Source organism: Exophiala xenobiotica, assembly GCF_000835505.1.
Source record: "Exophiala xenobiotica strain CBS 118157 unplaced genomic scaffold supercont1.6, whole genome shotgun sequence".
Lineage (NCBI taxonomy): Eukaryota > Fungi > Ascomycota > Eurotiomycetes > Chaetothyriales > Herpotrichiellaceae > Exophiala > Exophiala xenobiotica.
Window position 1 is genome coordinate 2203745 of NW_013562489.1, and position 26664 is coordinate 2230408.

The window sequence follows — 26664 nt, forward strand, 5'->3', positions numbered from 1 at the left end:
GCGGCAACTCGGCATTGCTGTGTCATACTCCTCCCACCCACCTCCTGGTAAAGGAATGTTTCTTGCTATCAAATTGATAGTCAGCACATCAGAAAACAATGGCTCTTCCACCCAAATTCTCTGGACAACTGCTTGCTTCTGCTTCTGCTTCGCACACAGAAGCAAAGCACACAATCGAACTGTATCTGGACTACGTTTGTCCCTTCTCAGCCAAGATGTTCAAGACATTCTACAAGGAAGTCGTCCCTTTGATAGAGAAGAAATATACAAACCCCGGCGTGCGAGTAATTTTCCGTCAACAAATCCAGCCATGGCACCCATCTTCGACATTGGTTCATGAAGCTGGTGCTGCCATATTGAAAACTTCGCCCAAGTCATTTTGGGCATTTTCAGAGAAGCTCTTCCAACAGCAGAACGATTATTTCGATGTCAACGTGGTCAACGAAACTCGCAACAACACTTACAAAAGACTTGCGAAATTGGCCGGTTCAGTGGACGGAGTGGAGGAGAAGACCGTTCTGGACTTACTCCTTGTTTCGGACAAGCCTGCCGAAGACGGCAGCCTCAATATCGGGAATAAAGCGACAAATGATGTCAAGTTGATGGTCAAGGCCAACAGACTCACAGGCGTCCATGTCACTCCTACTGTTCTGTTCAATGGGGTGGAGGAACGTAGCATTTCCTCTGGCTGGACGGTGGAGCAGTGGGAAGAATGGCTGCAGAAGAATGCAACTTGATAACCTGCTCAACCAGGGATAAAGGGTGGTGTGGCCCCGGAAACGGAACGAATCAGGTCCGGCAACAATTGGACTGTTGAAGGCGAGGGTATCATTATTTTGTAGATGGTATTCGATGCGATGCGTTCTCTCGATCGCCTCCGACGCCGACACAACGGATGAAAGCAAGTTGTGTTTGATAGCTGGGGTTATGCTAGACCTGTATGAACCTCTATTATCTCGTGCCCGAATCACCGGCTGTTGTGCATTCATTCGTCAAGACATACAAAATCCTGGTAAGCACGCTCGCTCAATGCGCAGTTGAATACACTTTCCAGATCCACAGAGTAACGCCATCCCAATGCTGCGCTAGTTGATTGACCTTGCCGGAACATTGGACGATCATTGTGCTGGAGGCTGATAGCCGATGGGGCGTCTGGAAGCAATCAGCATGTGGACTCGAAAGTCGACGTGATGACTTACTTGAACAGCAGAATGTGTGGTTCAGGCTCGTGCACCTCATAGTGTTCCCATCCAAGACTCTGAGCAGCGTTAACAGGATCCAAACTCAGTGTATCTCTGGTGACCAACCTGAGTTATGCCCAGTCCTCTCCATTCTTCTTCCCACAACAGCTTGAGTGTGCCCTTTGCGTCATCGAAGTAGTCGCGGGGAATGACCTTTAGCATGGCTTTCGGAAGTTGGACATGTCGGTACTCGTATTCAGAATCAGAATACCTGGACTATGTCAGCCGTGTACGCTTGTTATTTCTCTCTGCGAATACCTTGCTGAGTATCCGATTGAGTCGATGAATTCCTCCAGTCGCGCTCTCTCATTCTCGTGCAACGGTCTGGGCTTCTTGTTCCGTCTTGACATGTCAACGTCGGTCATTGTGCTAGTGTATAGAAGCGCTGTGTTCGACGGATTTTGTACGCCTTAAATTCGAGGTACGGTCCGAAAACTGGTGGATCAAGGTAGTACGCAGACAAGGAGTTGACTGGCGCGTTCGCGGGTGAGTGAGTGAAGGTCTCGTGCTCTTGAGTCGCGTTTCAAGAATAAAGCCGAGTGTACAGTGCTGTGTCTGCTAGCCTCGGAGCAAGATGATTACAATAGGCGAGCCGGATTAGTCAACTCGGGAGAATGAAAGAGATCAAATATTTGTTCAAGACCAATGCTTGAGTTGTGTTTGTGGCCGAGTTTGGTGGTTGGAGCAAGACTTCCGTCGGAGTAAACACAAAGTCACTATGCGGGAAAGCGCAGGCCAGCAACTTCGGCAGCTTAGCCGAGATTACCTTATGTAATATAGATCTATATGCACGTGACTCGCCGTTCGCCTGCATGTGTCGCGTCTGCGGTTTTGTACAGAAGGACTGAGAGAACGGGATGGAGTGATATGCATTCAGCCCGCACCGTGTCCAATGCGTTTGCAGTTGACTTCCATACAGTGAACGAGGCTGTGGCACTGATCTAGCACTTATTGTCCTGTATGCGGACGCTTGCATTGCGACGAACCCCCCAATCGCTCCCCGTGTCGAAAAGTTAGGAGTGCCCAAAACATGAGCTCGAAGCGCAGAAGCGGCCCTGCAGGCTCACCCGAAGACTATCCAGATACGCCTGATCCCAAGCGACGCAAGCGTAACGACGTAAGTGCTATAGCCAACTCCCATTATTTATGTCCTCTACAACCTTCACCCACCCAACCCAATCAACTCAACTTCTGCCGCACTCATAATGCCAGCAGCCCCGCGCAGTAGCATCGCATCGCGCTTCATCACCATCATAACCGCATCACGCCCGCCATGATCATCTGCACCCGATCTGAGTGCTCTGCACCCCAGTCTGTCATCTACTACTTGCTAACTCCACCACTACTTACCAGGACACCCACTTCCCCGATGTCGAAACTCGCGAGACCACGACTGAGATCGGTTTAAGGCTCGTCGGCTCGCTCAAGAGATCGCAAGATAAGAACGGTCGGAATGTTGCCGTTCATTTCCTCGATCTTCCCGACAGAGATGAATACCCTGATTACTATCAGGCCACTGCAATGCCGCTGTCTCTGAATATCATAGAGCAGAAATTGAAAAAATATGAGTATGAGAACTTGGAAAGACTGGAATCCGACCTGAAGCGAATGGTTCAAAATGCGAAGGACTACAACCACTATAAGTCTGCCATATATGAGGACGCAGAGCGTATTCGCAAGGCCATATCCAATTTCATGCCAAAGCATAATCCAGCATATCTGCGGGCAGACTACAGAGCTTATCCGACACCCATCCCACAAGACCTGCTTGATCATATGAGCAAAGGATCTACTCCCTCGGATGCTGCTATGCCGACCGAGAAGATCAAACTGACCTTCTCTACTAAACGACGGCAAAGCGAGGCTGCTCAGTCCACGCATGGTAATGAGCCGGGAGATCAGAGAGAGGAGCAATTGAGTTTCCTGAAAGAATTGTCCGAGCAAGAAGACGCTGTGTGAGTCGACCGCGGCATTGCTTTCCATTCTCATCGATGCTAATATCTGTCTAGTAACTTTGAAGAGAAGGTACCAAAGAAGGATTATCCTGACTACTACAAGGTTATCAAAAGGCCGACATCTATATCAGATGTGCGCTCTTTGGTGGAAGATGATGCGATTCCAGACTGGGATTCACTTGCCAGAGAAGTACGATTGATCTGGGACAACGCCAAGGAGTATAATCAAGAGGGATCAGAAATCTACACAATGGCAGAAAAGCTCGAGGTATGTATCATGCCCACTCCCACCGTGCTTGCGTGTTCCAGCTGGGATCCTTTCTGACATGACGCAGTCTTGGTCAGAAGACAAGATGCAATCCCTCGGTGCTGCCCCAAAGAAGAACATCCGACTCTCTTTGTCGCAGCCTAAACAACCCAAAGCCTTGCGCCTGAAGATGGGTTCTTCCACCCCGCAACCCCAAACAGCTGGCTTTACAATCGACAGTGAATCCCTACGGCGACAGAAGGAAGAAATGGGTGAAGCACTCAACCGCGCGCAACGAGCAAGCTCTAGAAATGCTCAGGTCAATGGATCTACACCGGTACCTTCAAGTGCTGCTATCAGTGTCCGACGTAGCGCATCCGTAGCCACAGAGCAGACAGATATGAAGATGACCGATGTCAACGGGACAAGCACAAGCACTCCTCAACCGCAGCCAGCCCTGTCAGCCTCGAAACCTCCGGCGCATGTGCAACTTCCAACACCAGTCAGAGAGATGGACACGCCGGGTCCCACGGCACCACTCACGAACGGTACTGGTACCCAGGAATCTCTTACTCCACAAGGCAGCTATCAAGGTTCCTCCCAACAAAGTGTCATCCCCTTCGAACGACAATACCGCGATCCAGGCAAAGGTCTCGAATCCGCACTTTTGGGCTCCGTCATATTCATGACGAATCCCAACGACGCCAACAATCCGAAATGGAAACTCGTACGGCGTGCATCGGCCACAAGAACACAGACCACGGGCTTCATCACACTCCCGCCAACCTACCGCAATATCCGCATCATCCCGCTCACTACATCGGAACTGAAGTCACGTCGGCGGCATCGTGTTCTGGTCATGCATAACTCGCAATTCTACCGAGAACCGAATTCGACGGTCGCCGGGGCGTACGATGTGCAATTAAATCCCGGCGAGAATACCTTGTCAGTCGAAGTTTTGGCGGACCTGAGGGATGGCGAGAGGAAGGACCACGCACCACCTCAGCTGCAATTCGATTTCGAGAAATGTACGTTGATTATCAATGTTAGTAAGCAGGTGGCTTGATTGGTCGGGCCCGTTTGGTTTTGCGATGAGTTCTTCTCCCATCAATTGATGGCTGGGCAATTGTTACGTCTCTTAATGCACCGATTGGCATTCTTCGAATGGGCTGGAATCGTGAGTGACATGGCATAACCACAGTGGGAGATATGAGCATTGGGAGCGGAGTTTGGCCTGCCATAAATTGATTGTACTTGGGCCATTTTGCAGTGATCGAATTGGTGTGTCATGGCTCGGACTAGGGGCATATCAGAGTCCATGCATGAATGAGTCCTTGTGCGGAGTGTCTGTGGCTCCCACTTCTCAGAACCAATCTGTTCGTTGAGCAGACTGTCTGATCATACCTTGACATATGCAAGAAAGGCAATCCTCATCATACTTGAAAACCGTTCTGCTTTCGTCGAACCTGGCATTCCATTAATTCATAATCAGACGCCATACATGATATGTATACAGTGCCGCACACTTTGGTGATCAGCATAGCTTGCGCCTTGCCTGTGGCCTGCAACTCCCTTTCTTCTTTCGCAGTTACAACTCTTGTATACGACAAATTCAGGCTGGCAGTTCCTTTCTCGGGACAAGCTCGTGGCCAGATTTACCGGCGCCATCCTGCAAGGCGGAGAGTGCACTCACTTTCCAGCCTTTGGTCCAGCAACACCAGCGCCAATGACGCTCGGCAACTCCTGGCTGCCCATATTGTACAACATGCTAATCGCACCAGCAATCAAAGCCGCCATGACGACACCAAAGCTCGCGAACAGAATAAACGGCACGCTGACATCTTTCCTTTCGCACGCGGCGCCACCCCATTGAGTCGTCTTCTTCGTGCCGTCCTCGTTCACTCTTGCGATCGTTGTGCCGCATTTGCACTTGAAGCAATTGTTATGTGCTTTGTAGCAGTCGCCGTGTCCAGAGCAGAAGTTCGTGGTATTCTCACAGGCGGACTTCGATGTGAAACATGCTGGAATCACGGAAGGGAGGGTGAAGTTCTTTGAAGCATTTGTAGCCGTGAAACTGTCAATTACAGCTGTTGCTGATGGAAGCTCGAGAGTTTCTTCTTCAGTCTGTTGTGCGGAGCGGGCATGGTTGTGATGCGTGTTCTTCTTAGATGGTTCCGGGAGCTTCGAGGGTAGGAACAAAACGGTCGACTCGATGTCCTCGGTCGCGGAGAAGTGTTTGAGGATGCGGATCAACGAAGCCAGCTTAGATTTGACTTCAGAGGGCTTGCTGGGTAAAAAGCCGTGCAGGGACATTATGATCGGGAGCTGGGGTATTTCGGCGGATGCAAGGCATAGGAGATCCTGCAAACACGGTTAGTCGAGTTGTAAACAGAGGGTTTGCCTGCCATGGCATACATCTTCCAAAGGATATGAGAAGATCACTTCGACGCCATAGGCGCCAGGTGTGTTCAAACTAGGCGGCACGATATATTCGCAGATTCCATCCTTCTTTTGCCGACGAGGTACAGCCTTAAAGTCGGTGAGGAGATCTTTGGTGGGTTCTTGAATCCATAGGTCAGGCATTGAGGCATCGAGATCGTTTATGCTCAAGTCAACATTGGTTATCCTGATGAATAGTTTGCCTGGTGCTTCTGTCGTCTTGCCGTCGGCGAAAAGAGGTGCCTGAGAACCTCCATATGAATTGAGATCTTGCAGGAGCATGTCATCAGTTATGCCCAAGTACCGCTCGTCCGTGAGGGATCTTCTTCTCGCGATGATTGCACTCGCGAGTTCGGAATCGACCATTGCTGTTGAGGGCGAAATTACGCTGCGATCGATGGTGTATAGATATGCGCCTTGAGCAGCGACATTTTGTGCGAGCGCTGCACAGGACGCAAGGAGGGCGAGTGACTTCATGATTCCGGTTGCCAGCTCTGATGCGAGCTATTGATTGTGCGGACAGCTGAGGAAGAGTCGTCGAGTGCAATTAGTTAAATGATGAACGCGGGTATCCTTACAGACGGGGAACTGACAGACCCCTGTGGCGGAACACTTTTCCACATGCTAAATCTACTCGTAGTTCTCCATGTCAAAACACCCTTCATTGCGAGATCTACGGTTAGTCCAGCCAGTATTTCAGGCAACTATAGCATCTAGTATCGTACATCTCGCAGTCACCTCGCTCTCAGAGGCCATCGCCCAAGACGATCTATGCCGGTAAGACGGAACCACAACCTGCGTCCGCTACCATGCCCGCTTTTGAGGGATCCCGATGCTTCTTAATCTATTCCGCCGGTCGCGGTCCATTCGCGTACCGCTCAAGAATGGGAACTTTGACATGCAGCGAGTGTCGGTTAAGAGAAGACCAAAGTACGTCCGTTCACCACATCATCTCCATCAGGGCTGACATCACCTAGACCTATAGTCTCGCGTGTCCTCTCTACGATCCTCATCAGTTATTGCGTTCTTCAGACAGCCCATTATGTCTTGCCCAAGAAAGACTCCCAGAGCAATGTCGAGAGTCAGCTGAAAACACTCCAGAGTCAGGTAAAGAGACTTGAGGACAAGAACGAGACATCGGATTCCCAACTACAGCACGATGGAGATTTCCGTGTTTGGCTCCCATGGATGCGGCACAGAAAACCGCCCATGTATACTCCAGATGATCCTGATTGGAGAGAATATCAAAAACTGCAACAAGATGAGAAGCTGATGACCCGTATCAAGGTTCAGGTGGTTGGAATGATAGTGCAAACAGCATTGCCGGAATACGCTTCGTCCCTGTTCGCTGTCGGCGCCAACCAGAACCGTATTCATATGAACCTGGATATTATCCCACCGGTCCGTCCTCCGACAATTTACGAAATCTCATGTCTGTATTTCGGACCGGATAGATGCACTTGGGGGTGGCACCAACTGCCTGACAACATTGGAAGCAAGGTGCAGCATATTTTCCATCCGTTTGTTTTCCGCGAGGCCTTCTACGCAGGCCTCAAGGAATTTGCGCGGATCTTCTACAAGATCAGCCGAGCTAGGGTCGCCGACTTCTATGACTCCGTTCGAGATCAAACCACTCGAGCTGGCTCCAAAATTGAAAAGGGAGCGAAACACGCGAAAGACACCACCCAGGTTGAGAAGGTGCAATCTCAACTCTGGATCAACCAGATATCCGACAAGTCTAAAGATCAGTGGCTACCATTTCTTCGGGGAGAATGCAGCGATCATCCATCGACCCAGTCCTACCGGGACGTCGTCAAGTCCGTGACATACCAGCAAGCTATTGAGGCAGGGTGTATGATGTTTCGTTCGACGGTCAATTCAGGTCGAGCTTTGACCGCAGGAGCTCATGTCCGAGATGCGGTGCGTGTCGAAGGATCACTTGTCTGGTATGGTACGAAAGGCAAACTACACTTGGACGTAAGGGCTGTTTACTCGCCAGAAAACGGGTCCATTATTGGAAAACCGGTCGTTCTCAGGGCATACACCATCCCAGACACCACAAAATGGCACAACAAGAAGCAGAGTGATCCAGCTACGAAGTTGCCGACCGACAAAACTGGGACGCAATCGCCACTGAAACAGTCAAAGGAAACATCGGGAGGCCACCAGCCGGAGCCGTCTACGAAGGAAAGGGAGGAGGGGAAATAGTTTACGAGGACTTTGAAATGGTTTGCGCTTAGCGAGGAGTACGAGGACTATGGATTATCATGAACTGAGACTGGCCTGATGTGCTGCGGAGAATTATGCTTTCGATACAAAGATGCTACTCAGAAGCTGATTTTTGGTGTGTGTCAGTGAAGACATCCTGCCGCCTTCGATTTCATGGAAGGATTCTTTTCGAGTGTGCTTTACAGATTCGAACCTTTCACGTTCTCATCATCCCTGGGAGAATATCATCGCACTCTTGCCCTGTTATTTAACAATGTCCAGCGCTTGCCTGATCTCAATCTCGACCTACTTCCTGCTCAACCTCGTCGTCACAGTCACAAACAAGCAGCTAATATCCCACACCTCAAGTCCTTATCTTTTGACTGCCTCTCATGCATTCACCACGTTTGTCGCCACCAGCATCATTTCGAGACTCACGTCAGCAGCGCCTTCTCATGGCTCATCTGAAAGACAACAAACTACTCATGGATCACTCAGACTCCCATTCGGCACGCATCTTGTCCTTGTCGCCTTCTCCCTCCTGTACACCGTCAACATTGCCCTCTCAAACCTCACCCTCGGCCACGTCAGTCTGCCAATGCACCAAACCATTCGCGCAACTGCGCCTGCTATCACTGTCCTTTTCACGGTTATTGTCTTCCATAAGCCGCTGCGATATTACCCTAGGGCTGTTTATCTGTCTCTTGTGCCGACAATATGTGGTGTGGTAGTGGCAACTACGTCCTTATCCGACAATGTCGGCCACAAGGGACGTGGGAGTTCAACGTTTGGTGCGGCACTGACATTCCTCGGCGCCATCATTGCCGTGGTCAAGACCATGTTAACACACCAGCTTCAAAGCTCGTCCTCCTCCTCATCACCACCATCATCTGGCCGATGCAGGCTCCAAATCGGTCTCTCGGCGATGACGCTGGTGCGGTATTTATCGCCATATGCTGTGGTCCAGGCCCTTGGGTTCGCATGCTGGACTGGGGAAGTCAGACACCTGCTTGCTCTTGACCCCGCCACAGACCTAGTAGGAGGATTACGAGAGGTTGGCGTGCTAGCCATTGTGAACATGCTATCCGCATCGGCTCTGAACATTGCGTCCTTCGAGGCCAACCGGCGCTGCGGGGCGTTGAGTATGGGCGTCGCAGGGAATTTGAAGCAAGTCTTCATCCTTGTAATAGCAATTTGGGCAGAGCGAGATGGAGGAGGCAGAAGTGGAGGTGTAAATGGAAGAGTGGCTCTGGGGACCCTGATGACAGTCGTGGGAGGGGTGTGGTATGCTTGGGCTGGTGCTGGGATCAAGGGGCGTACACAGAACGAGAGAAACGGCCGAAGATGGGGCGAGGCAGATGACGACGAGTAGTGAGAAGGAGGTGACAAACGAAAGACGTCGACAGAAATGGCCATCTGAAGTCGAAAGAGTTCGTGGCATGCCCGGTGTAGCCTCGTACCGTACGTTGTCAGCCATGTCGATTCGCGATCAGAAGGACACTTCCACCTCGATCACGATGCTACGTGCGATACCTACCAAGACTTTTCCTAAACTTCTCATGCAGCACTTTTCCCTAATGCTATACCTTGTTCTCCTGGTGATACAAATCCTCACGCCGTCGATTTTTATGTCACGTCCACAACAGGCACGTCTTCCTCCACCAGCCATCTAACCCAAAGCCTTAACAGCCGCCTCGTAGATCTTTTTACACTCGTCCTGGCCCTTCTTGACCACATCCTCCATCTGTTTGTGTGCCTTTCTCAGTTCATCCACCACCACCATCTTACCCAACTCCATCTTGCGGAATCTCTTCTGCTCATCACCCCTCACGTTGCGCACTTCCTGGCTCGCCCGGTCGTACACTTTCTTCGCCTCCTCTTTCGCTTGTTGCCGCGTCTCCGCCGTCGCCGGGGGCACAGGGACGTTGATCAGTAGCGGATTACTCGTGTCGTGCTGCGGCACGAGGCTGTGCTGAGAGGCTTGAATCGCCGAGGATATAGGCTTGACATGCTACATTGTCCCTCGCGATCAGTATTTTGGGTACCAAGCAATCCATATAGCAAAGCACAAAGCAGTGATAGCGAGCACTAAGGCCTCACTCGAGGGCTAGAGAGTATCCGCCCGCGACATGGCTGGGAGCACTGGTTTTGCATAGAAAAGAAGAGAAGAAAAAAGGCCATACGTACCGCCTCCTCAGAGCAATAAACCTGGACCATCCGCCCGCCCTTCTGCACCACGCTGGCAATGTCGCCGAGTCTCTGCCGCTCATGGTGCGGTTTGCTTCCATGCGCCGCTGCGCCTTTGACATTGAGTTCGACAGGGAACGACTCGATCATTTCCGGCGTGATCCGCCCGGCGTCACGCGTCTTGACCAGTGCATCTTTCAGGCGTGCGATGGCCTTGGCGATGCCTGCGTTCAGTTCGGTGAAGTCGTACGGGTCGATCTCGCGGTCGCGATTCCGCGTCGCAGCATTGTCGGGGATGTGGGTGTCGCGGTTCTTGGGTGAAGTTACCTCCGGAGATTTACGGGATGATTTGGAGGATGAGGATGACTTTTTGAGGAGCGCTGAGGTCGTGCTCATTTGACGAGCAGGAGCTGGGAAGCGAAGAGTCGGGCCGCGGACGTGGACGTGGATGCGGCATTGCATGCACACTGTGTGTCGGACATTGGCTGGAGACTGGGAGAACGAGAGGAATTGGTGGAGGAGTTGAGCAGCGTCTCTGCTTCGTAGAGACATCTTGACCATAGGTAGACCCGTGTTCGGTAGCTTGCGAGTCTTGATATCTACAGCACAGGTAGCATGGGGCGGATGGTCACGATGGTCAACGAGGCTTTAATGTTGCGGAGTTGGAGAAGCTTGAACAAGAATCTCAATACGGAGCACAATAAAAACTCTTACCCCAAATATGTGCAGTGGACACTCGCATCTCATAAAGACCTAGCCTTGCCATATGCACTGATGCAGCCTTGTCGGCCTTCTACAGTATCCGAGATATCGGGTAATTTAGTGCTAGGCTGCCATTCGACGACAAACAGCATCGAGGACAATTTACATGGCAGGATGGCGTCCTGTTCAACCAATGCCCAACTGTTCGGGTGCTGATCCATAGATACTCCGAGTCATGGCTACGCCGTACTGGAACACTGTCGATTTCCTCAATGCCATCTTAGGCTTCGTATTTACACGGCCGGCAGAGGCTACGGCCAGGTGTTTCGCGTCGGGTGTTGGGCACGATAAGCAAAAGAGGCAACAGTGCATTGCAGACGGACAGTCATAGATTTTGGTACAACTTAAGAAACATCATATCATTCTGGATTGTTCGGGTAGAAAATTGCCGCTCTCTATCTGACACGAAGTGACAACTTTTCCCCGGATCATTTTGTGAGAGTCAAGCCACCAATGGCGCGACGTAACCCTCGACGTAGTATCCGAAACGACGCCAACCACAATTCGCAAATGCAATGCATATTTCGTGAGCGTGAAAGAAGTCGCAAATGTGGTCAATTCGAGGCCGTGTGGATGTTTTGCGATAGCGTGTCACTGCTTATCTCGTAGCCATAGCCTTGGTCATGGCTCTCTTCAAAGCCAACTCCTTCTTCTTGAGGTCCTCGGGGCTTGAGTCCTCAACCTCAAGTTGTTGCATAGCATCAGAAAGTGCCTCTTCAATCTTGGACTTGTTGCCACGCTTCATCTTCATCGACAAGCCGGGGTCAGAGATCAACTCCTCGACACGGCCAATGTAGGATTCGAGTTGTTGCTTAGCCTCGAATTTCTTGGTGAAAGCTTCGTCACTGGTCTTGAACTTGGCAGCGTCTTCAACCATCTGCTCGATCTCGGTAGTGGATAGCTTGCCCACAGCATTGGAGATGGTGATGTTTGCACTTCGGCCCGAAGACTTTTCAGTGGCGGTAACCTTGAGGATACCATTGACGTCCACTTCAAAGACAACCTCCAGAGCAGCTTCTCCGGCTCTCATGGGTGGCAATGGACTCAAAGTGAACTCCCCGAGGGAAGTGTTGTCCTGCGAATCGTCAGTAACCTGTATGGTGTGATGGGGATTTCTTTTGAACGTACAGCACAAGAGCTTCTTTCCCCTTGATACACCGGGAATTGCACGGTTTGTTGGTTCTGGAAGAAGTTAGCAAGATAATAGATCAAATCAAGGGCTTCAGCTTACGTCCACCACGGTAGTGAAGGTTCTTGTAGTAGTATGTATGTCAGTAAATGCTTGTAGCGACGTACAAAATGCAGATAGAACAAAATGCTGAAGAAAAAGAAAGCTGAGCAGGTCCGAATCGAAGGCGTCGATATTGGACATCCGATACCAGATGCCGAGCAAGTCCAGATGCCGATTAAGTCCAGAAACAGAGTAAGTCCAGATGTTGATCTTATGAAATGTCCAGAGGTGATATCAAGGTAGCTGATGTTTCCGGAAGGACTTCCAAATGATGTTGGCCTAACAGACGGATCCTGAGTGTATGAATGCGGTCCATAACGAGTGACTCGATGAGGTCAACCTAGCATGATGCAGTCAGAGTCGTAGTCGGAGTCGTAGTCGGAGTCCGAGTCCGAGTCGATAGTGACAATCGACGGTGTCGATTTTGAACATCCGATACCAGATGCCGAGTAAGTCCAGATGTTATGAAATGTTGAACCGTCGAAATCACCAATGGTGATTCTAGTTACTTGATTGAGAAAAGTGGATGTATGAAAAGACCCGGGGTGATAGTGTCCAGGTAGCTGACAGGTAATCGTCAGGAAGAGCCTGAAAGTGACCCGGTCGATTTTGCTTTGGCCGCGGCCTTGCCCACTCTTTCCAAGTGACGCTTCCCAAGGTTGTGGATGTCCAGCTGGGAAGGTTTGTTGGTTGAAAAGCCGCACAGTTTGCAATGATGCTTCTTGACAATGCCGGCTTTCGCTAGTGGTTGCGAGACTTCAAGTGTCTTTCAAATTCGTACAACTTGGTGCAAGCCCGTCGGCAGACTTCGCAGAAGTACTTCCGAGATTCTTTCGCCTTCTCCGCAAAGCGTTGTTGCTTTGCCAGGGACTTGTCACGCGAATTCTCTCGATAGCGTTTGTCAGCCTCAGCCATCCGGGCTTTGAGACCTTCGGGATCCTCTTCCTTCATTTTCTTATAGTATTCGACATGGTACAAGCGGTTCTTCTCTTTGACTTCGGCAGCGATGGCTTCAATCTGCTCCGGGGTGAGGTCGAAGTTGCCTGCAACCGTCTCAAGCATAGCATTATGGCTGCATAGACCACGATACGGGAAGGACTTCCGAGACCAAGGACAACAGGCCCCTATTTTGTAGTCCTTATCCCTGGATGCCATAGCCCAGAAGAGAAAGCTGAAAGCAGCTTCCATGCCCACAAACAGCAGGCGCAATACCGGAGCTTTTCCAGCAGAAGGCATGTCAATCCACAGCAACATGCCCTTGTGGACGATGACATAGCCGTCTTCGAGAGCCTTTCGAACGTTCTTTGGTAGAATCCACCAATGCACCTGGGGGTTGTCATAGTGTCTCTCACGAGCCCTAATGCCCTCTGTCATGTTCGTACCGAACCCAATGTATATCAGGGGCACATAACCCCACTTCTTGAGTACCAGGGCATAGACGGCCCACTTTCTGCCTGCAAACGCAGGGAGATTCTCAAAGAAGCTCAGAGCTGGAGGAGTGGCGGCTTGAATGGCTTCAAAGAGGCCCGGACAGAAGCAAAGGGAGGCAGCAGTCAAGATTTCGTCCAAAAAGGCACGGTCGAAAAACAACAGTTTGAAGAGACCGTTCTTGTGGACAGGTTGCGAGAGGCAGTTCCAGGTAATGAGACCCACGAGCTGGAGGATCGTGGTGGCATCGAAGGCCATCGTGTCACTCGATGAAGGGTGCCAATGTCGAGAAGTAGGTAGGAATGGCGGAGGGTGATTATGGTGGGTTGATGACAGCTGCAGACTCGAGCAGCAGTGCAGGAAAGAGAGTTGATGAAGTTGATGAAAGACTCAAATGTCGAGAAGGAAGGGCCAATGACCAGTGGTCATTCAGATGCGTTGATGCTGGAATTCGGAGGAGCAGTGCAGAAATGAGGGCTGATGGATTGGTTGCATTGATGATGGCTGCAACATTGAGGAGGCTGAGAGGGAAGAAGAGAAAGTTGAGAAGTCCGCAGTCTTATAAGGCCGTTCAGTCCAAAAGGCAGGCACGCCTTGCCTGGTCGTTGTTGGAAGGCACGCGTAACGTGCGTGTTCCAGTCCAGGAGGAAGGACCTATGACGAATCCGGAAGTAAGGAGCTATGGCAGGTGCACCTGGCCCGGTATGTGAAAAGCCCATCCAGACTTGACTTGCCAGGTACACCTGGCCTGGTCCTTGACGGGACGCGTCCCGGCCCAGGAAGAACATAGTCGACGCGGTTGATTAGGGCGACAACAAAGTAAGAAGGCCATCCAGTCCGAGAGACATAGTCGACGCCATCGACTAGGAGAGGAGACAATAACAAAGTAAGAAGGCCATCCAGTCCATGGATCCGGTCCAGAGGAGGGTGTGGCTTGAGATGGTATTCGAAGGTGTGTGCAAAACAGATTTGTCAAGATGGAACTCAAAAGCATACCCCAAGGGTAGCCTCAGTGCGTGACGAAGTTTCCCTGGCGATCAAATCCAAGTTGGCCCCCTCACGCACTCGGTGTTGGTATCGATCAATTGTACGAGGGAGAAATGTACAACGAAATAAAGAAGGCCTTCCAGTAGTCGAACGGCCAATCCATAGATCCGGTCCAGAGGAGGGAGAAATGTACAACAAAGTAAGAAGGCCTTCCAGCAGTCGAACGGCTAATCCATAGATCCGGTCCTGAGGAGGGAGAAATGTACAACAAAATAAAAAGGGGAATATTAAATAGAGAAGAGTAGGGTACGTTACCGTTTCTTCAAGCAAGGGACTGTATTTCCACGGGGAACGACAGGAGCGAATATGTTGCCTTCCATGGCGACACCAAGGGAGAGCGGCACAACATCAAGCAGAAGAAGGTCGGCGGTTTCGGCGGAGGTAGCCTTGCCGGAAAGGATACCAGCTTGAACAGCGGCACCGTAGGCGACCGCCTCATCAGGGTTGATGCTCTACACAAGGTTAGCTCAAGCGCACGCCGAATTTAGTTGTGACGTACCTTCTCCAGCTTCTTGCCATCAAAGAAGTCGCTAAGGAGTTTCTGGATACGAGGAATACGAGTAGAGCCACCAACAAGCACGATCTCGTCAACCTTGGATTTGTCGATGTTGGCGTCCTTGAGAACCTGCTGCACAGGCTCGAGGGTACCGTTGAAAGCCTTGGCGTTCAGGTCCTCGAAACGGGCACGGGTGATCTGAGCATTGAAGTCCTCACCATCGAAGAGCGAGTCGATTTCAATGGTGGTTTGGGTACCGTTCGACAGAGTTCTCTTGGCACGCTCGCAAGCGGTCCGGAGTCTTCGGAGAGCCCGAGCATCACCTGAGAGGTCTTTCTTCGTCTTCCTCTGGAATTCCTTCTTGAAGTGCTCGAGCAGGTTGGTATCGAAATCTTGACCACCCAAGTGGGTATCACCAGCGGTAGCCTTGACAGTGAAGACACCACCTTGGATGTTCAGGAGAGACACATCGAAGGTACCACCGCCCAAGTCGTAGATCAGGACATTTCGCTCTTTCTCAGACTTGCCCGAGCCGAGGCCGTAAGCAATGGCGGCAGCGGTAGGTTCGTTGATGATACGGAGGACGTTAAGACCGGCGATCGCACCTGCGTCTTTTGTTGCTTGTCTCTGATTGTCGTTGAAGTAGGCAGGCACGGTGATGACGGCCTTTTGCACCTTTTTGCCCAATTTTGTCTCGGCAACTTCCTTCATCTGTATAGAACATCAGCCGCAACACTACCAAATCCGAGCATAGCACGTACCTTCATCAGGACCATGGACGAGATTTCTTGGGGTGAGAAGGTCTTGGTCTCCTTGAGGTATTCCACCTGGACCATGGGGTTGCCGCCCTGGTCGACGACCTTGAATGGCCATGATTCGACATCCTTCTTGACAATAGGGTCATCAAATCGTCGTCCAATCAGTCGCCTGCACCCATGTCAGCCCCCTGCTCTTATGCTTCTCTGCTTTTCGCACTCACTTGACATCGAAGACGGTATTGGCAGGGTTCATTGCAGCCTGGTTCTTCGCAGCTTCACCAATGAGGCGCTCTTCATCGGTGAAAGAGACGAACGACGGAGTGGTGAAAGAGCCTTGCTCGTTGGCGACTGTTATTCGAGTCAGCATGTGATCTTGGGTTACCCTCAACAGAGGTTTGAGGGGAAAGACATACTGATTTCGACATTGTTGCCCTCGTAGTTGGCAACGCAAGAATAGGTGGTACCTGGTAAGTTTTGTCAGTCGGCGCAGTCAACCGTGAGAGATGCTGGCGAAGGCATACCCAAGTCGATGCCGATGGCACCGTCATAAATTTCGTCTGACATGTTTGAGAATATTAAAGGTCCCTTTGATCTTGACAATGCACAGGGAAACAGGACGAAGAAGGGGAATGAGAAATGCGCAGAGGAGGTGAAGGTTTATACTGCAGTAAAAGCAGCCCACCTAGAATCTTTTTTTCCGCCGGCCAAAATTCTGCTGGGCGGCGAACTCTAAATCCCAGCACAGGCGCACTGCCAAGATTATCACGGAGCACCCACGAGCTAACTCTGACGACTTAGGTAAGCAAGGCTTTGCAAGGCTGGATGCAGCACGACACTACACTTACGGAGAGGATAGGGCATTGAATCTGTTAACGTGATCTAGTGACGTCTCATCCTACTCATCTGCTTTATAATTCTCGGTTCTCTGCTCTCATGCTCTCCTTACCGTCCTACTAACAGGACTTCCCAGCCAAATAGTCGCTTTCCAAGCCTCTGCTTGGTCACGGCGTCTCGAGAGTTGCTCTCCAACCACACGACACTCCCTCCAGCACAGCCTACGACGGTCTGATAGGTTCGTGTAATGAAACTCGTTTAATCGTGGTGCAAATCGACTGCCGCTTGAATTGTCGAAGCAGCGGTTGGGCATTGCGCTGGACAGGAGGTCATCCTGGCGCATAAATTGTCTTCGCTGGTGTTTGTCGTCGAGTGGTGTCCGCCATATAAATTGTCCTCACTGCTGTTTTATCGTCGAATGGCACCATAGCGCCAAATAACACGATTACCCAGGTAACCGTATCAAAAGTGACGTTGAGGTATTCCGCAAGCCACTATGTCCGGGTTCTGGGTGGAAGTTCATCTTAGGTGCATGAGCTCTGCGCTTCCAGGAGATACTCCAGTGCAGACCCTGAATCATCACTCCCCGAGTCGATGGCTCCCTGTTACGCTTCAAGCTGTTGTGTAATCCACCAAATAGCCTCAACCAGCATTCAGCAGCTGGTTCCACTTGGTAATTGAGCCGATCGAGTCAGGCGCCGCAGGAAAAGCCCATTTTCAAAGCTCAAATAAATCAAAGCTTGTCCCCGATACTCAATGATCAATCCAGGACACCACTCTCCCGCAATCCAGCCAGCAATTCTGGCTCCAAAAACCTCTTCACATCCACATCCTCGCTCAATCCCTTTCTTCTCCTCGTCTTGAGCACAAAGTCTCTTGCAGCTTGCTGAGGACCAGCCATCTCCAAAGGTCGAATGCGAATGCTCTTATCCAATGGATCTCCCGGAACCACATCCCACCGATCAAACACGAGCGAGACGCTTGCTGCACCTTGGCTGTGAATGCGCAGGTCAGTCTCGAAGCCAAAACTATCAATGACCGGCAGCAGAGCTTTCGCGGCGTACAGCGGTGTGCCTGCCACTGGGCCGTCGCTGATGACATGGCCACGTCTCTTCATCAGCACGGTGTAGAGCCCTGAAATTGAGTCCGCAGGACCCGTCATGTGCACACTATAAATCGGCTCCATGAGTCGGGGCCCGGCCATCAGGAAGGAGCTGTAGACTGCTCGTCGCGCAGTAGGAATGATCTGCCCACCACCACGGAAGATTGGCTCGGTGGCTAGCTCGGCACCGGTGACCCGGAACTTAGTATTGCGGATCGGCTCTTCGCAGAGTGGTCCTTCACGCGTACCCCAAGAGAACCCCTGCTTGATGCTCTCCTGCACTGATTTGAGAAGTTTCTTGTCCGTGTTCGAAGGTAAAGTGTCGTCACATAAGATGTTCGGTCCCATCTCCTCTGGTCCAAACGCCCATATCGATCTCGCAGCCAACTTGTCCCATTCGTACTTTTCTTCGAAGAATTTGGCCACTTTCCGAATCGGATCTCGAATCTTAACCACGCCAGCCTCGATATCTTCCGCAATGCCGTCATCGAGCGGCTCAGCTATCATGGTCAGTTTGTTCTTCTTGTTCGGCGTCAAAGCATAGCACATGATTGCGCTAGTTTCGGTGACGGTCTCGCAAAATCTGGTGACTGGATCGGACACCTTGATGTCCATTTCTGCGTACAGTGTCCGTAGATCGTGCAGTACACAGTCCATGTATAGCTCGCCCGTACCAAGGACAACATGCTCGCCCGATTCTTCTACCTTTGTGGTGATGAGAGGATAGGATTTATTGATTTTCCGCAGGCCCTCCAGCATTTTTGGCAGTTCCGAAGGATTTACCGGTTCCACCGCGACCTTAAAGACAGACTCTGTAAAATGTCGGACAGGCCTGAAGATATATGCGTCTTCGTTGTTCGGGAATTTTTCTGAGATGACGGTTGCTGTCTTGACGATTGAATTGTCGATGCCTGAGAGGAGAACTAGATTGCCCGCCGGTACTCCTGACACTGGTATATTGTACCGTGAACACCCGAGATACGTTGCTGTGATTATTGCTGTCGTCGAATCTTCCTCATCCTCAAGGCTGTAAGACTCGCCGAGAACTCGTACAGGCTGATCAGGGGATGCTGTACCCGACATAATGCGTCCAAAAGCATTGAACGATTTCGCGTCTGAAGAGCTGAATAGTTTCGTCACATGGACGACTAGTGGACCTTCCGCATCGCAATTTGACATGGATTCACTCACCGCTCCATCTTGAGAGCCTGTGTAGTAGTTGTCAAGCATCCTTTTCGCACCCTCTGCTGGAGAAGGCACGTGTTGGACGACCATATCCACAAAGCCACTTGCGGGCCCGAAGAACTGGGCGCATACCAGCTTGAGCAAGACATTCGCATCCGACTTCAACTGCGACGGCTTCAAGGCGATACCCAGAGTGCTGAGAGTCGCGCCAAGGTCTTCTGGGCTCTCGCTGATAGTATGGGAGTACAGCTTGTAGATAGGTTCGAGCACAAAATTCACAAAGGATCGCTTCGAGCCTTCTTCGATGCCCTTCCGAGTAAACTTCCGACTTCGAGGGTTGAAAAAGATATCGCCCCAGAGCCTCCTCGCAAATTCGGCGGCGTCGACCTTCGGGTAAGTCTCCGCATACATCCTTGCAAAAGATGGTAAAGTGAAGACCCAATCCATAGAGCTGCACGCAAAAGCGACGTTGCCCTTTTCAGGCGATAACCTCTTGCTCTCCCCACGGCCGGGTATTGTGTTTTCGATGATGGTGTTGACCTCTTCGACAACGTGTTTCAGCTTGAAGTAGGCATCTGTCGGCGGAATCTTTAGTTCCAGGATCAGCCGATCCATCTTGTTTACGACCAACACCATAGGAATGTCTTCCAGAACCGCATGCTTAATCACCTGCTCAGTATTAACCTGGACGCCTTCGACCACATCTACCACCAGCACAACGCCGTCGACCAGCCGTAAACTTGACGCGACTTCGTCCACAAAGTTTACGTGACCTGGCGTGTCAATGATGTTGAGAATGTGCGATTTCCCCTTAGTGCCCTGCATGACCAAACTGATCGGCGCAGACTTGATCGAAACGCCTCGTTCGCGTTCCAGGAAATGTGTGTCGGTATATCTGAGCTGCTCGTCCCGTCTCTTTCCTACTCTCTTATCCAGTCTATCTTGTAGATCATGTGTCTGCATCACCAGCATATCCACGAAGGCAGTCTTCCCATGGTGTAAGTGCCCAGCAACGGCTATGTTCCGGATTCCTTCGGGAAAATTGAGGAGGTCTGTCATGAACTCGCGCGAGTAGTAGACCGGTGGTAGGTCAGCTTCCTGCACCTGAAATTTCTTCTGGGTGACAGGTGCAATAATGGGCTGTGTGAGCGGCTGCGCATCTTCTTCCTGGACGAGGGTCTCGACATCTTCGCCATAAACTTGCTGCGCAGTGGGGTAATATTGCTTGTCTTCGTGTAGTATGACCGCATTCGAAGGTGCCTCTTCGTCCACTTCCATCAACCCATCCTCTTGAGGCTGCTGCTCCACGTCGGAATCCTCATCGTAAACATAGTTCTGGCCAGCGTCGCCAGCGTCAATGCCCTCTTCGTCTGAGACTGCCTCGCCAATGAAGTTACCAAACCTGTTAGTTTGAGTTAGCTGGGGCACCGTCTCAGTGAAGCAGCGGTATACATACTCGTCATAAAGGTCGTCCATGTTATCTAGCGGACTTCTAAGCCTTGAGAAGTCGTGGCGCAAAGAGTCGAGATCGCATTAAATTTGTCGAGTTGGAGCCTACAAAATCCTGCGAGTGGAGTATCAATTTGTGCCGGTGTCTCTATGAGTCGCCGTACGTCGCGTAGCCTTGCTTAAGTAATGCGCTCCTGGCAAGGCTAGCTCGGTAGGAGTTCACCTCTCACGACTTCAAGAAAAGGAGACGGAGCTACACACAAGGTGAGGCTTTGACAAGCACACATCCACCATTATCACTATGGGAACGACTCTGGTACAGTTCAACAACTTGTTGAGCATAGATGTGAAGAGAAGACACTTTAGCCATTGTAAGCTCCACGCTTGTGAAAGGGGCGGAACCGGTACCAGTTGCTTCTTCTTCAATATGCACCTTCTCTTTGGGCATACCCTGATTGTCCAACGAATTCAATAATCCCTAAAGCAGACATGACCGGTGTGTCGTTCTCGAGTTGAAAACTCTCCAACTTCGCTCCTTCAGGCTGGTGCGCCCACAATGTCAGTGCCAGCCAATTGGTGCCTTGATAGTTCAATACTCCTGGTGGTACAGGGAAACTAGTCTGGGGCCCGATGTGATTGACATATTTCCCGTATTGAAACCCGTTGACAAAGAGCTGCACTCGGTACTCAGATGGGGGATGTGTGCTGTTGCCAAAATCGAATGACAGTGGCACATCCCAGCCCTGAGGGATGTTGAGATCGAATTGAGTGCTGAAGAAGCCTACTCCCGGCTGAGAGATGCCATCAAGTGGACTCCGTGATTCCCAGTTCTCGTTCGGTGGATTCGGCAAGTGCCAGCCTTGTCGCTCGGCGTACATTGACCCTTCGTTGAGCGGGCCACGAGCTCTGTCACGATAGTCCTCGCCACCGAGATTGCCGGTCAACTTCCAGGTGATAGCAGACTTATCACGTCCTGCAAGGTTGTAGTCGAGGATACCACGAGGAGTCTTCATCTCATCGCCACCAACAGCGCCATTCTCGTCATATCCCATGTGGTCGATCAAGACAGTCAACACATATGGCTTACCGGCCTGCACCTGTGGCAGATTATATGTTACGTTTGTGTTATTCGCAGTGCTAACGCCAGACCAGGAGCCAATGAAGGTCTGATTGAGCCAGACCGAGTGTCCATAGGCCGTACCTCCGCGAGTGTTGAGATAAATGCTCGATTCGTTTCCCTGTGCACTGAAGTGCCCGCGATAAAGGAATGAGCCACTATGGAAGCCATAATCACTTGAGTAGAGAGAAGTTGGAGTTGTCAAGTTGCGCCAAGTGTTTTTCGTCGTGGGGTGGTTGGCGAGAGGCCAGAGCGAGTCGTCATATGCTGGTTGGATTTCCGGGAGGCTGTCAGCGAACTTCCAGTCCAAGCTGCTTAGAGTGGGCAAGGTGAGCATTGGATCAGTCCACGCGACATTAGTGGACCAATCTCCCGTGTCCCCGACGGTATACTGCACACACTGTCCATTCACGAATAATGACTTCGCGGCAGTCGGCACCCCTATGACTTCGATTGGAGATGTCGCGTTGAAGTCAGCCGTCAAGTGTAATGCACTGCCACTCAAGTATGCAGTTCTGACCAGATAGCCTGCTCTCACTATGATCGACGCGGCAGTGCTCTTCTGAGAACTGAAATCTTGCGTTGGTCCATTGCTTGAGAGCTCCGGAACCCAATAGTCGTATGCTGAATTTCTGTCTATGTTGGGTCAACGATAACCTCGTGCACAATGTCAACATAGCACTCACCAAGTATGAAGATCTGTAGGTTGTCCAATTGGATGATGCGGCGCTGAGGAGCAGTATCCCATGCTATTACAGCCCGAGAACCACTCTGCAGAGTGAGTCCAGATTGTGTCCCCTCGATAAGCGATGGCGAAGAGCTCGATGAAATTGACATCTCGTGATGCTCGCCAGGACCACCATACACAAGCAGCACCTTCTTGTGACCAAAGTCTTTCCAGGTAAATATTTCTGCTGTTGAGTAAAGGATATTGGTTCCATTGATATCATAGTCTGTCACATGAATCTTCGAGTCACGTCCATTCAAGGACAATGTACCTCCCAATTGTGGCACGGACAAGTTGCCGGCACTGGTGGGCAGCATCAGCTTATATGGGGTTGATGCTTGACTGGTATAGTTGTTATGTCGCAAGATGAAGAATGTCGTTGCGCTACTGTTGCTTTTCACAGGTGTAACGATCAGATCCGCAGTATTAGTATAGAGGGACGTCGAGTTGTGCAAAGGGTCCGCTTCGAAATAAGCGGGAGATACCTTGACGAAGTTGCCAATCAGTTTCAACTGGCTGTACTTCTCTCGATCAACCTGACGTCCTTCAGCAATTGGAGCAGCGTAGTCGTAAGACGTGTAACCCCCAGCATGTCCCAAATTACCCCAATTAGTGCCACCGTAAGTCATGTACAAGTTCAAGATCTTCACGGAGAAGCTAAGGTCGTTCTTGTAGAAGACTCTTTCGAACTCGCTGTTGACCAGAACACCACATTTCGCGAAGCCCGGACCGCCCCACGGATCGAAGGACCCCGCTTGGAATTCTGTAATGCTGTAAGGCGTGGTTGGGCTTTGTCGAAGATGCCTTTGCCAATAGTCAGTGGGAAGCTTGCCCGCTGGCCACACAGTTGGATTCGCGCAGTCAAAGCCGAGCGGATAGTTGTCATGGCCATAGATGTCCACGGATCCGACACCCGTACCAGGAGCATTGTACCCATTTACGCCAGCGTCATTGCTCAGGAAAGGCACAACAATTCCTGCGTCTCGAGCTTGATCCATCACATCTTGCATGTACTGGCCGTCCGGCTTGCTCAGCCCGCAACAGAAGCCAGAATATTCATTCTCAGGCTGGTACAAGATAATGGGTCCGCCATCGGTGATTTGAGCTTTCGCGATTGTGCTAGCTACGTGACTAACATAGCTATGGGAAAATCAGTAAATGGACTGTTCAAAGGTTAGTAACGTACTTTTGAGTAGCTGCGATATAGTCCGGATCTGTCGTCCTAAGCCTGCCTTTGATTCTCTGCAGCCAGCCTGGGAATCCTCCGCCAGAGGCTTCTGCATTGATATAGGGACCTGGTCGAGCCAAGAGGTAGACACCAGCAGAGCTGGCAGCCTCGAAGAATGGCTCGAGTGCGAACACCCCTTCGGCAGTATAATTGCCAGGCTTTCCTTCGACCAATGCCCAGTCTACATAGAAAGATACGCAATTGAAGCCAAGAGCTTTCACTTTCTGGAAGACGTCTAGCCATAACGACGGCACGGGGAGTCTGCCCAACAATAGTCAGTTCCCCATCCTAGCCTCATCGGACAGAAGACGGATTGTAATCTTCAAGCTCACATACCGGAATGGGTGTACTTCACCGCTGAATATCATGATCCGCTCACCGCGGACGAACAACGACGTCTCGTCCCATGTCACCTGCGACAGTCAGTTTTGCCAGCTCACTGTAGCCGTAACACCAACCAGATCCTGCAAGAGTGCACGTTTGTCGGCATCAGGGTGTTCGATGACTCTGAAACCACCCAGACTATGGCTGGGCACAGCAAGCGCAGCCAAATGTGTTGCCGCAAGGGCGAGTATGGAACCAAGAATGAGCTTCATGACTTCGATGTCAGCGTCTCAAAGGTCCCGTGGGCATTGGGACAACTGAAGAATGATGCTCCTTGCAGATGGGAGCTGCTCCGTTTTCAGCTACCCGACCGAACAGGTGCCGACCCTCGCATGTGCCGTGATTCATGCTGAGCTCTATACCTCTTTGCACACGCTCCGGTGGTGGGGCGTAGATCCTCCACACTTTTCCGTGTCTTGTGGTCTTATTTCCAGGGCACCTTCCAAGTGCAGCAAGGTGATCGACATCTGCAGGCAGAGCCTTCCGTGCATGAGGTAGCACTAAGAGCCATGAGAAGGTTGGTCAAGCTTCTTAAAGCTGGTGGGAACTCCTGCAGGTGGCCATCTTGTTGCCTTCCGTCCACAAGCATGACGACAAGAGTAATGTGCAGTCGTAAGCTGGCAAATCATGGTAAAGGAGTAAGTGCGGAGATGCTTGCTCCCGCATGACCATCCCAGCCTTGCTCGGCCAGTATTAGCCCGAAGACCTCGAAGACCTTCCTGATGTGTAAATGCACCTGCGGTAGAGACTTGCTGTCCGGGCACAGAATGGACAGCTGCTTTGGGCTTCAGCACTGTTGTAATTGTGCATCCTATTATGGGGTATTATGTGTAGCCACCACAGTAACCAAGTCATGTACTCTCCCGAGCTACCTTGGAAACGCCTTTTGTCTGGTCCTGGCATCCCTAGACTCCGTTTTGAATTCCATGCAGTGACTTTTACATCAATGATTCGATAACAAGAGCGCTTGCTCCACCGCCACCATTGCATATGCCAACGCAGCCAATTTTACCTTTCTTTGCTCTCAAAACACCAAGCAGTGTTGTGACAATTCTTGCTCCGGAAGCACCTAACGGATGCCCGATTGCAACAGCACCTCCATGAACATTGACTTTGTCTGCAGTCAGACCGAGCAGCTTCATATTAGCAAGGGCAACCACGCTGAAAGCTTCGTTGATCTCGAATGCGTCAACCTGATCTATCGTGATACCAGCATGCTTGAGAGCCTTAGGAATGGCAAGAGCTGGAGCCGTGGTGAATTTGCTGGGTTGTTGAGCAGCATCACCCCAACCCAGAATCTTGGCCAGTGGTTTGATATTGAGCTCCTTCAATTTGGCCTCCGACACAAGGACGACAGCCGCGCCACCATCGCTGAGTGGCGAAGCATTCGGGGCGGTAACCGTGCCCTTGTCTGGAATGAAGGCAGGCTTCATTGAGCGCAGCTTATCGATATTGAGGTTCTTGGGCTCATCGTCCTGGTTCACTGTAACACCTGGCTTGCCACGTGCACCCGGCAATTGAACGGGCGCAATCTCAAAATCAAAAAGACCTTCTTTCTGAGCAGCCTGTGCTCGCTGGTATGACTGAATAGCAAAGTCATCCTGTTGGTCTCGGTTGAAGTCGTGATCTCGGGCGCATTCTTCTCCTTGCAAGCCCATATGTTCTTGCTTGCCATAAGCATCCGACAGACCGTCTTTTAGAACTCCATCAACCAACGTTTGATTTCCGAATTTCGCTCCGGTACGCATGTTGGGGAGGTAGTGAGGGCAATTGGACATTGATTCAGCGCCGCCAGCCACAACGATATCGGCGTTACCAGTCATGATTGTCTGTGTTCCAAGAACGATAGACTTGACCGCGGAGGCGCAGACCTTGTTGACGGTCGTGCATACGGTCGAGTTGTCGAGCCCGGCCCCGAGGGCACATTGTCGTGCAGGGTTCTGGCCGAGACTGCGCAGGGTTAGAAAAGTGAGTCGAGGAGCAGAGAGTGGTCTTACTTTGCAGAAAGGACATTTCCGAAGAACACTTCTTGTACATCTTGTGGTTTGATCTCAGGAACTCGTTCGAGAGCAGCTGTATGCAACGTTAGTATAGTATTCGAACGCCTGTGGCGGTGAAGGAGTCGCACATTTGATGGCATGGGAGCCGAGTTGAGTTGCGGTCAATGAAGACAAGGACCTGTTGATAGTTAGCATGACGAGGAACAGTAGCTCAAGGCGACAGGATTCACCCAAGAAACATGCCCACTGGCGTTCGTGCAGCGGCTACAATGTAGACGGGGGGCAGGGAGGGCTTCTGGTGAGGGACGCCATCGACGCCGTTGGAGGTGGCCATGGTGGATTTGTGAGACAAGATACGAAAGGGTAGAAAAGCCAAGGGAGTGAGGAAGTTGAAAAAGGAGTGAGTAGAGTATGGAAACGGTTAATAATTGAATGGTAGAGCAAGTGTAGAGCAACCAATTCAATTGTTGACCCTCAAGGCCTGTCTGGGTTGGTTTCGTTGCCCTCCAAAAAATTGTTCCCTCATCCGTCTCCAAAGTCGTGCCACTCGGATGAAGATAATGACCCTAAACACGTGCTGATAAGATAAGAATTTCACCCCGAAGGCACGTGGTTGAGGAAAGTATGAGTGAACCTCAA

At 51.1% G+C, this 26664-nt stretch overlaps 11 protein-coding genes across 13 annotated transcripts; 4 read left to right on the plus strand and 7 right to left on the minus strand.

Annotated features, from left to right (window-relative positions):
- Positions 1-53: 53 nt before the first annotated feature.
- On the plus strand, positions 54-963 carry PV05_10086 (uncharacterized protein). The gene has a single exon (XM_013456484.1). It carries the CDS (start codon positions 99-101, stop codon positions 735-737), a length of 639 nt encoding a protein of 212 aa, XP_013311938.1. The 5' UTR covers positions 54-98; the 3' UTR covers positions 738-963.
- Positions 811-1912, minus strand: PV05_10087. 2 transcript variants are annotated; one of them, XM_013456485.1, is made up of 5 exons: positions 1500-1912; positions 1308-1452; positions 1200-1258; positions 1004-1152; positions 811-936 (listed from the first exon to the last, which is right to left on the minus strand). In XM_013456485.1, the coding sequence occupies exons 1-4, from the start codon at positions 1604-1606 to the stop codon at positions 1119-1121; spliced, it is 345 nt and encodes a 114-aa protein (XP_013311939.1). In that variant the 5' UTR covers positions 1607-1912; the 3' UTR covers positions 811-936; positions 1004-1118. The 2 variants fall into 2 exon arrangements, with proteins under 2 accessions (XP_013311939.1, XP_013311940.1); XM_013456486.1 differs by having other exon boundaries at positions 811-1152.
- A 195-nt stretch (positions 1913-2107) lies between these two features.
- On the plus strand, positions 2108-4897 carry PV05_10088. 2 transcript variants are annotated; one of them, XM_013456488.1, is made up of 4 exons: positions 2108-2358; positions 2595-3196; positions 3251-3464; positions 3532-4897. In XM_013456488.1, exons 1-4 carry the CDS (start codon positions 2272-2274, stop codon positions 4507-4509), a joined length of 1881 nt encoding a protein of 626 aa, XP_013311942.1. In that variant the 5' UTR covers positions 2108-2271; the 3' UTR covers positions 4510-4897. The 2 variants fall into 2 exon arrangements, with proteins under 2 accessions (XP_013311942.1, XP_013311941.1); XM_013456487.1 differs by lacking the exon at positions 2108-2358 and having other exon boundaries at positions 2372-3196.
- On the minus strand, positions 4664-6424 carry PV05_10089 (uncharacterized protein). Its single transcript, XM_013456489.1, has 2 exons — positions 5859-6424; positions 4664-5804 (listed from the first exon to the last, which is right to left on the minus strand). Exons 1-2 carry the CDS (start codon positions 6357-6359, stop codon positions 5133-5135), a joined length of 1173 nt encoding a protein of 390 aa, XP_013311943.1. The 5' UTR covers positions 6360-6424; the 3' UTR covers positions 4664-5132.
- A 117-nt stretch (positions 6425-6541) lies between these two features.
- PV05_10090 (uncharacterized protein) lies at positions 6542-8363 on the plus strand. The gene is made up of 2 exons (XM_013456490.1): positions 6542-6812; positions 6860-8363. The coding sequence occupies exons 1-2, from the start codon at positions 6715-6717 to the stop codon at positions 8088-8090; spliced, it is 1329 nt and encodes a 442-aa protein (XP_013311944.1). The 5' UTR covers positions 6542-6714; the 3' UTR covers positions 8091-8363.
- A 1-nt stretch (position 8364) lies between these two features.
- Positions 8365-9462, plus strand: PV05_10091 (uncharacterized protein; the record flags this gene model as incomplete). Its single annotated transcript, XM_013456491.1, has 1 exon — positions 8365-9462. One exon carries the CDS (start codon positions 8365-8367, stop codon positions 9460-9462), a length of 1098 nt encoding a protein of 365 aa, XP_013311945.1.
- On the minus strand, positions 9438-10936 carry PV05_10092 (uncharacterized protein). Its single transcript, XM_013456492.1, has 2 exons — positions 10278-10936; positions 9438-10101 (listed from the first exon to the last, which is right to left on the minus strand). The coding sequence occupies exons 1-2, from the start codon at positions 10836-10838 to the stop codon at positions 9760-9762; spliced, it is 903 nt and encodes a 300-aa protein (XP_013311946.1). The 5' UTR covers positions 10839-10936; the 3' UTR covers positions 9438-9759.
- Positions 10937-11350: 414 nt separating this feature from the next.
- PV05_10093 (hsp75-like protein) lies at positions 11351-16674 on the minus strand. Its single transcript, XM_013456493.1, has 9 exons — positions 16521-16674; positions 16413-16463; positions 16221-16347; positions 16003-16168; positions 15245-15952; positions 15001-15197; positions 12271-12292; positions 12168-12221; positions 11351-12114 (listed from the first exon to the last, which is right to left on the minus strand). Exons 1-9 carry the CDS (start codon positions 16561-16563, stop codon positions 11638-11640), a joined length of 1845 nt encoding a protein of 614 aa, XP_013311947.1. The 5' UTR covers positions 16564-16674; the 3' UTR covers positions 11351-11637.
- A 632-nt stretch (positions 16675-17306) lies between these two features.
- Positions 17307-20647, minus strand: PV05_10094 (uncharacterized protein). Its single transcript, XM_013456494.1, has 2 exons — positions 20577-20647; positions 17307-20522 (listed from the first exon to the last, which is right to left on the minus strand). Exons 1-2 carry the CDS (start codon positions 20594-20596, stop codon positions 17594-17596), a joined length of 2949 nt encoding a protein of 982 aa, XP_013311948.1. The 5' UTR covers positions 20597-20647; the 3' UTR covers positions 17307-17593.
- A 334-nt stretch (positions 20648-20981) lies between these two features.
- On the minus strand, positions 20982-24237 carry PV05_10095 (uncharacterized protein; the record flags this gene model as incomplete). The annotated part of the gene is made up of 5 exons (XM_013456495.1): positions 20982-22322; positions 22373-23553; positions 23600-23902; positions 23978-24054; positions 24100-24237. The coding sequence occupies 5 exons, from the start codon at positions 24235-24237 to the stop codon at positions 20992-20994; spliced, it is 3030 nt and encodes a 1009-aa protein (XP_013311949.1). The 3' UTR covers positions 20982-20991.
- Positions 24238-24794: 557 nt separating this feature from the next.
- PV05_10096 (uncharacterized protein) lies at positions 24795-26540 on the minus strand. The gene is made up of 4 exons (XM_013456496.1): positions 26256-26540; positions 26154-26203; positions 26023-26098; positions 24795-25975 (listed from the first exon to the last, which is right to left on the minus strand). Exons 1-4 carry the CDS (start codon positions 26357-26359, stop codon positions 24964-24966), a joined length of 1242 nt encoding a protein of 413 aa, XP_013311950.1. The 5' UTR covers positions 26360-26540; the 3' UTR covers positions 24795-24963.
- Between the last annotated feature and the right edge of the window lie 124 nt (positions 26541-26664).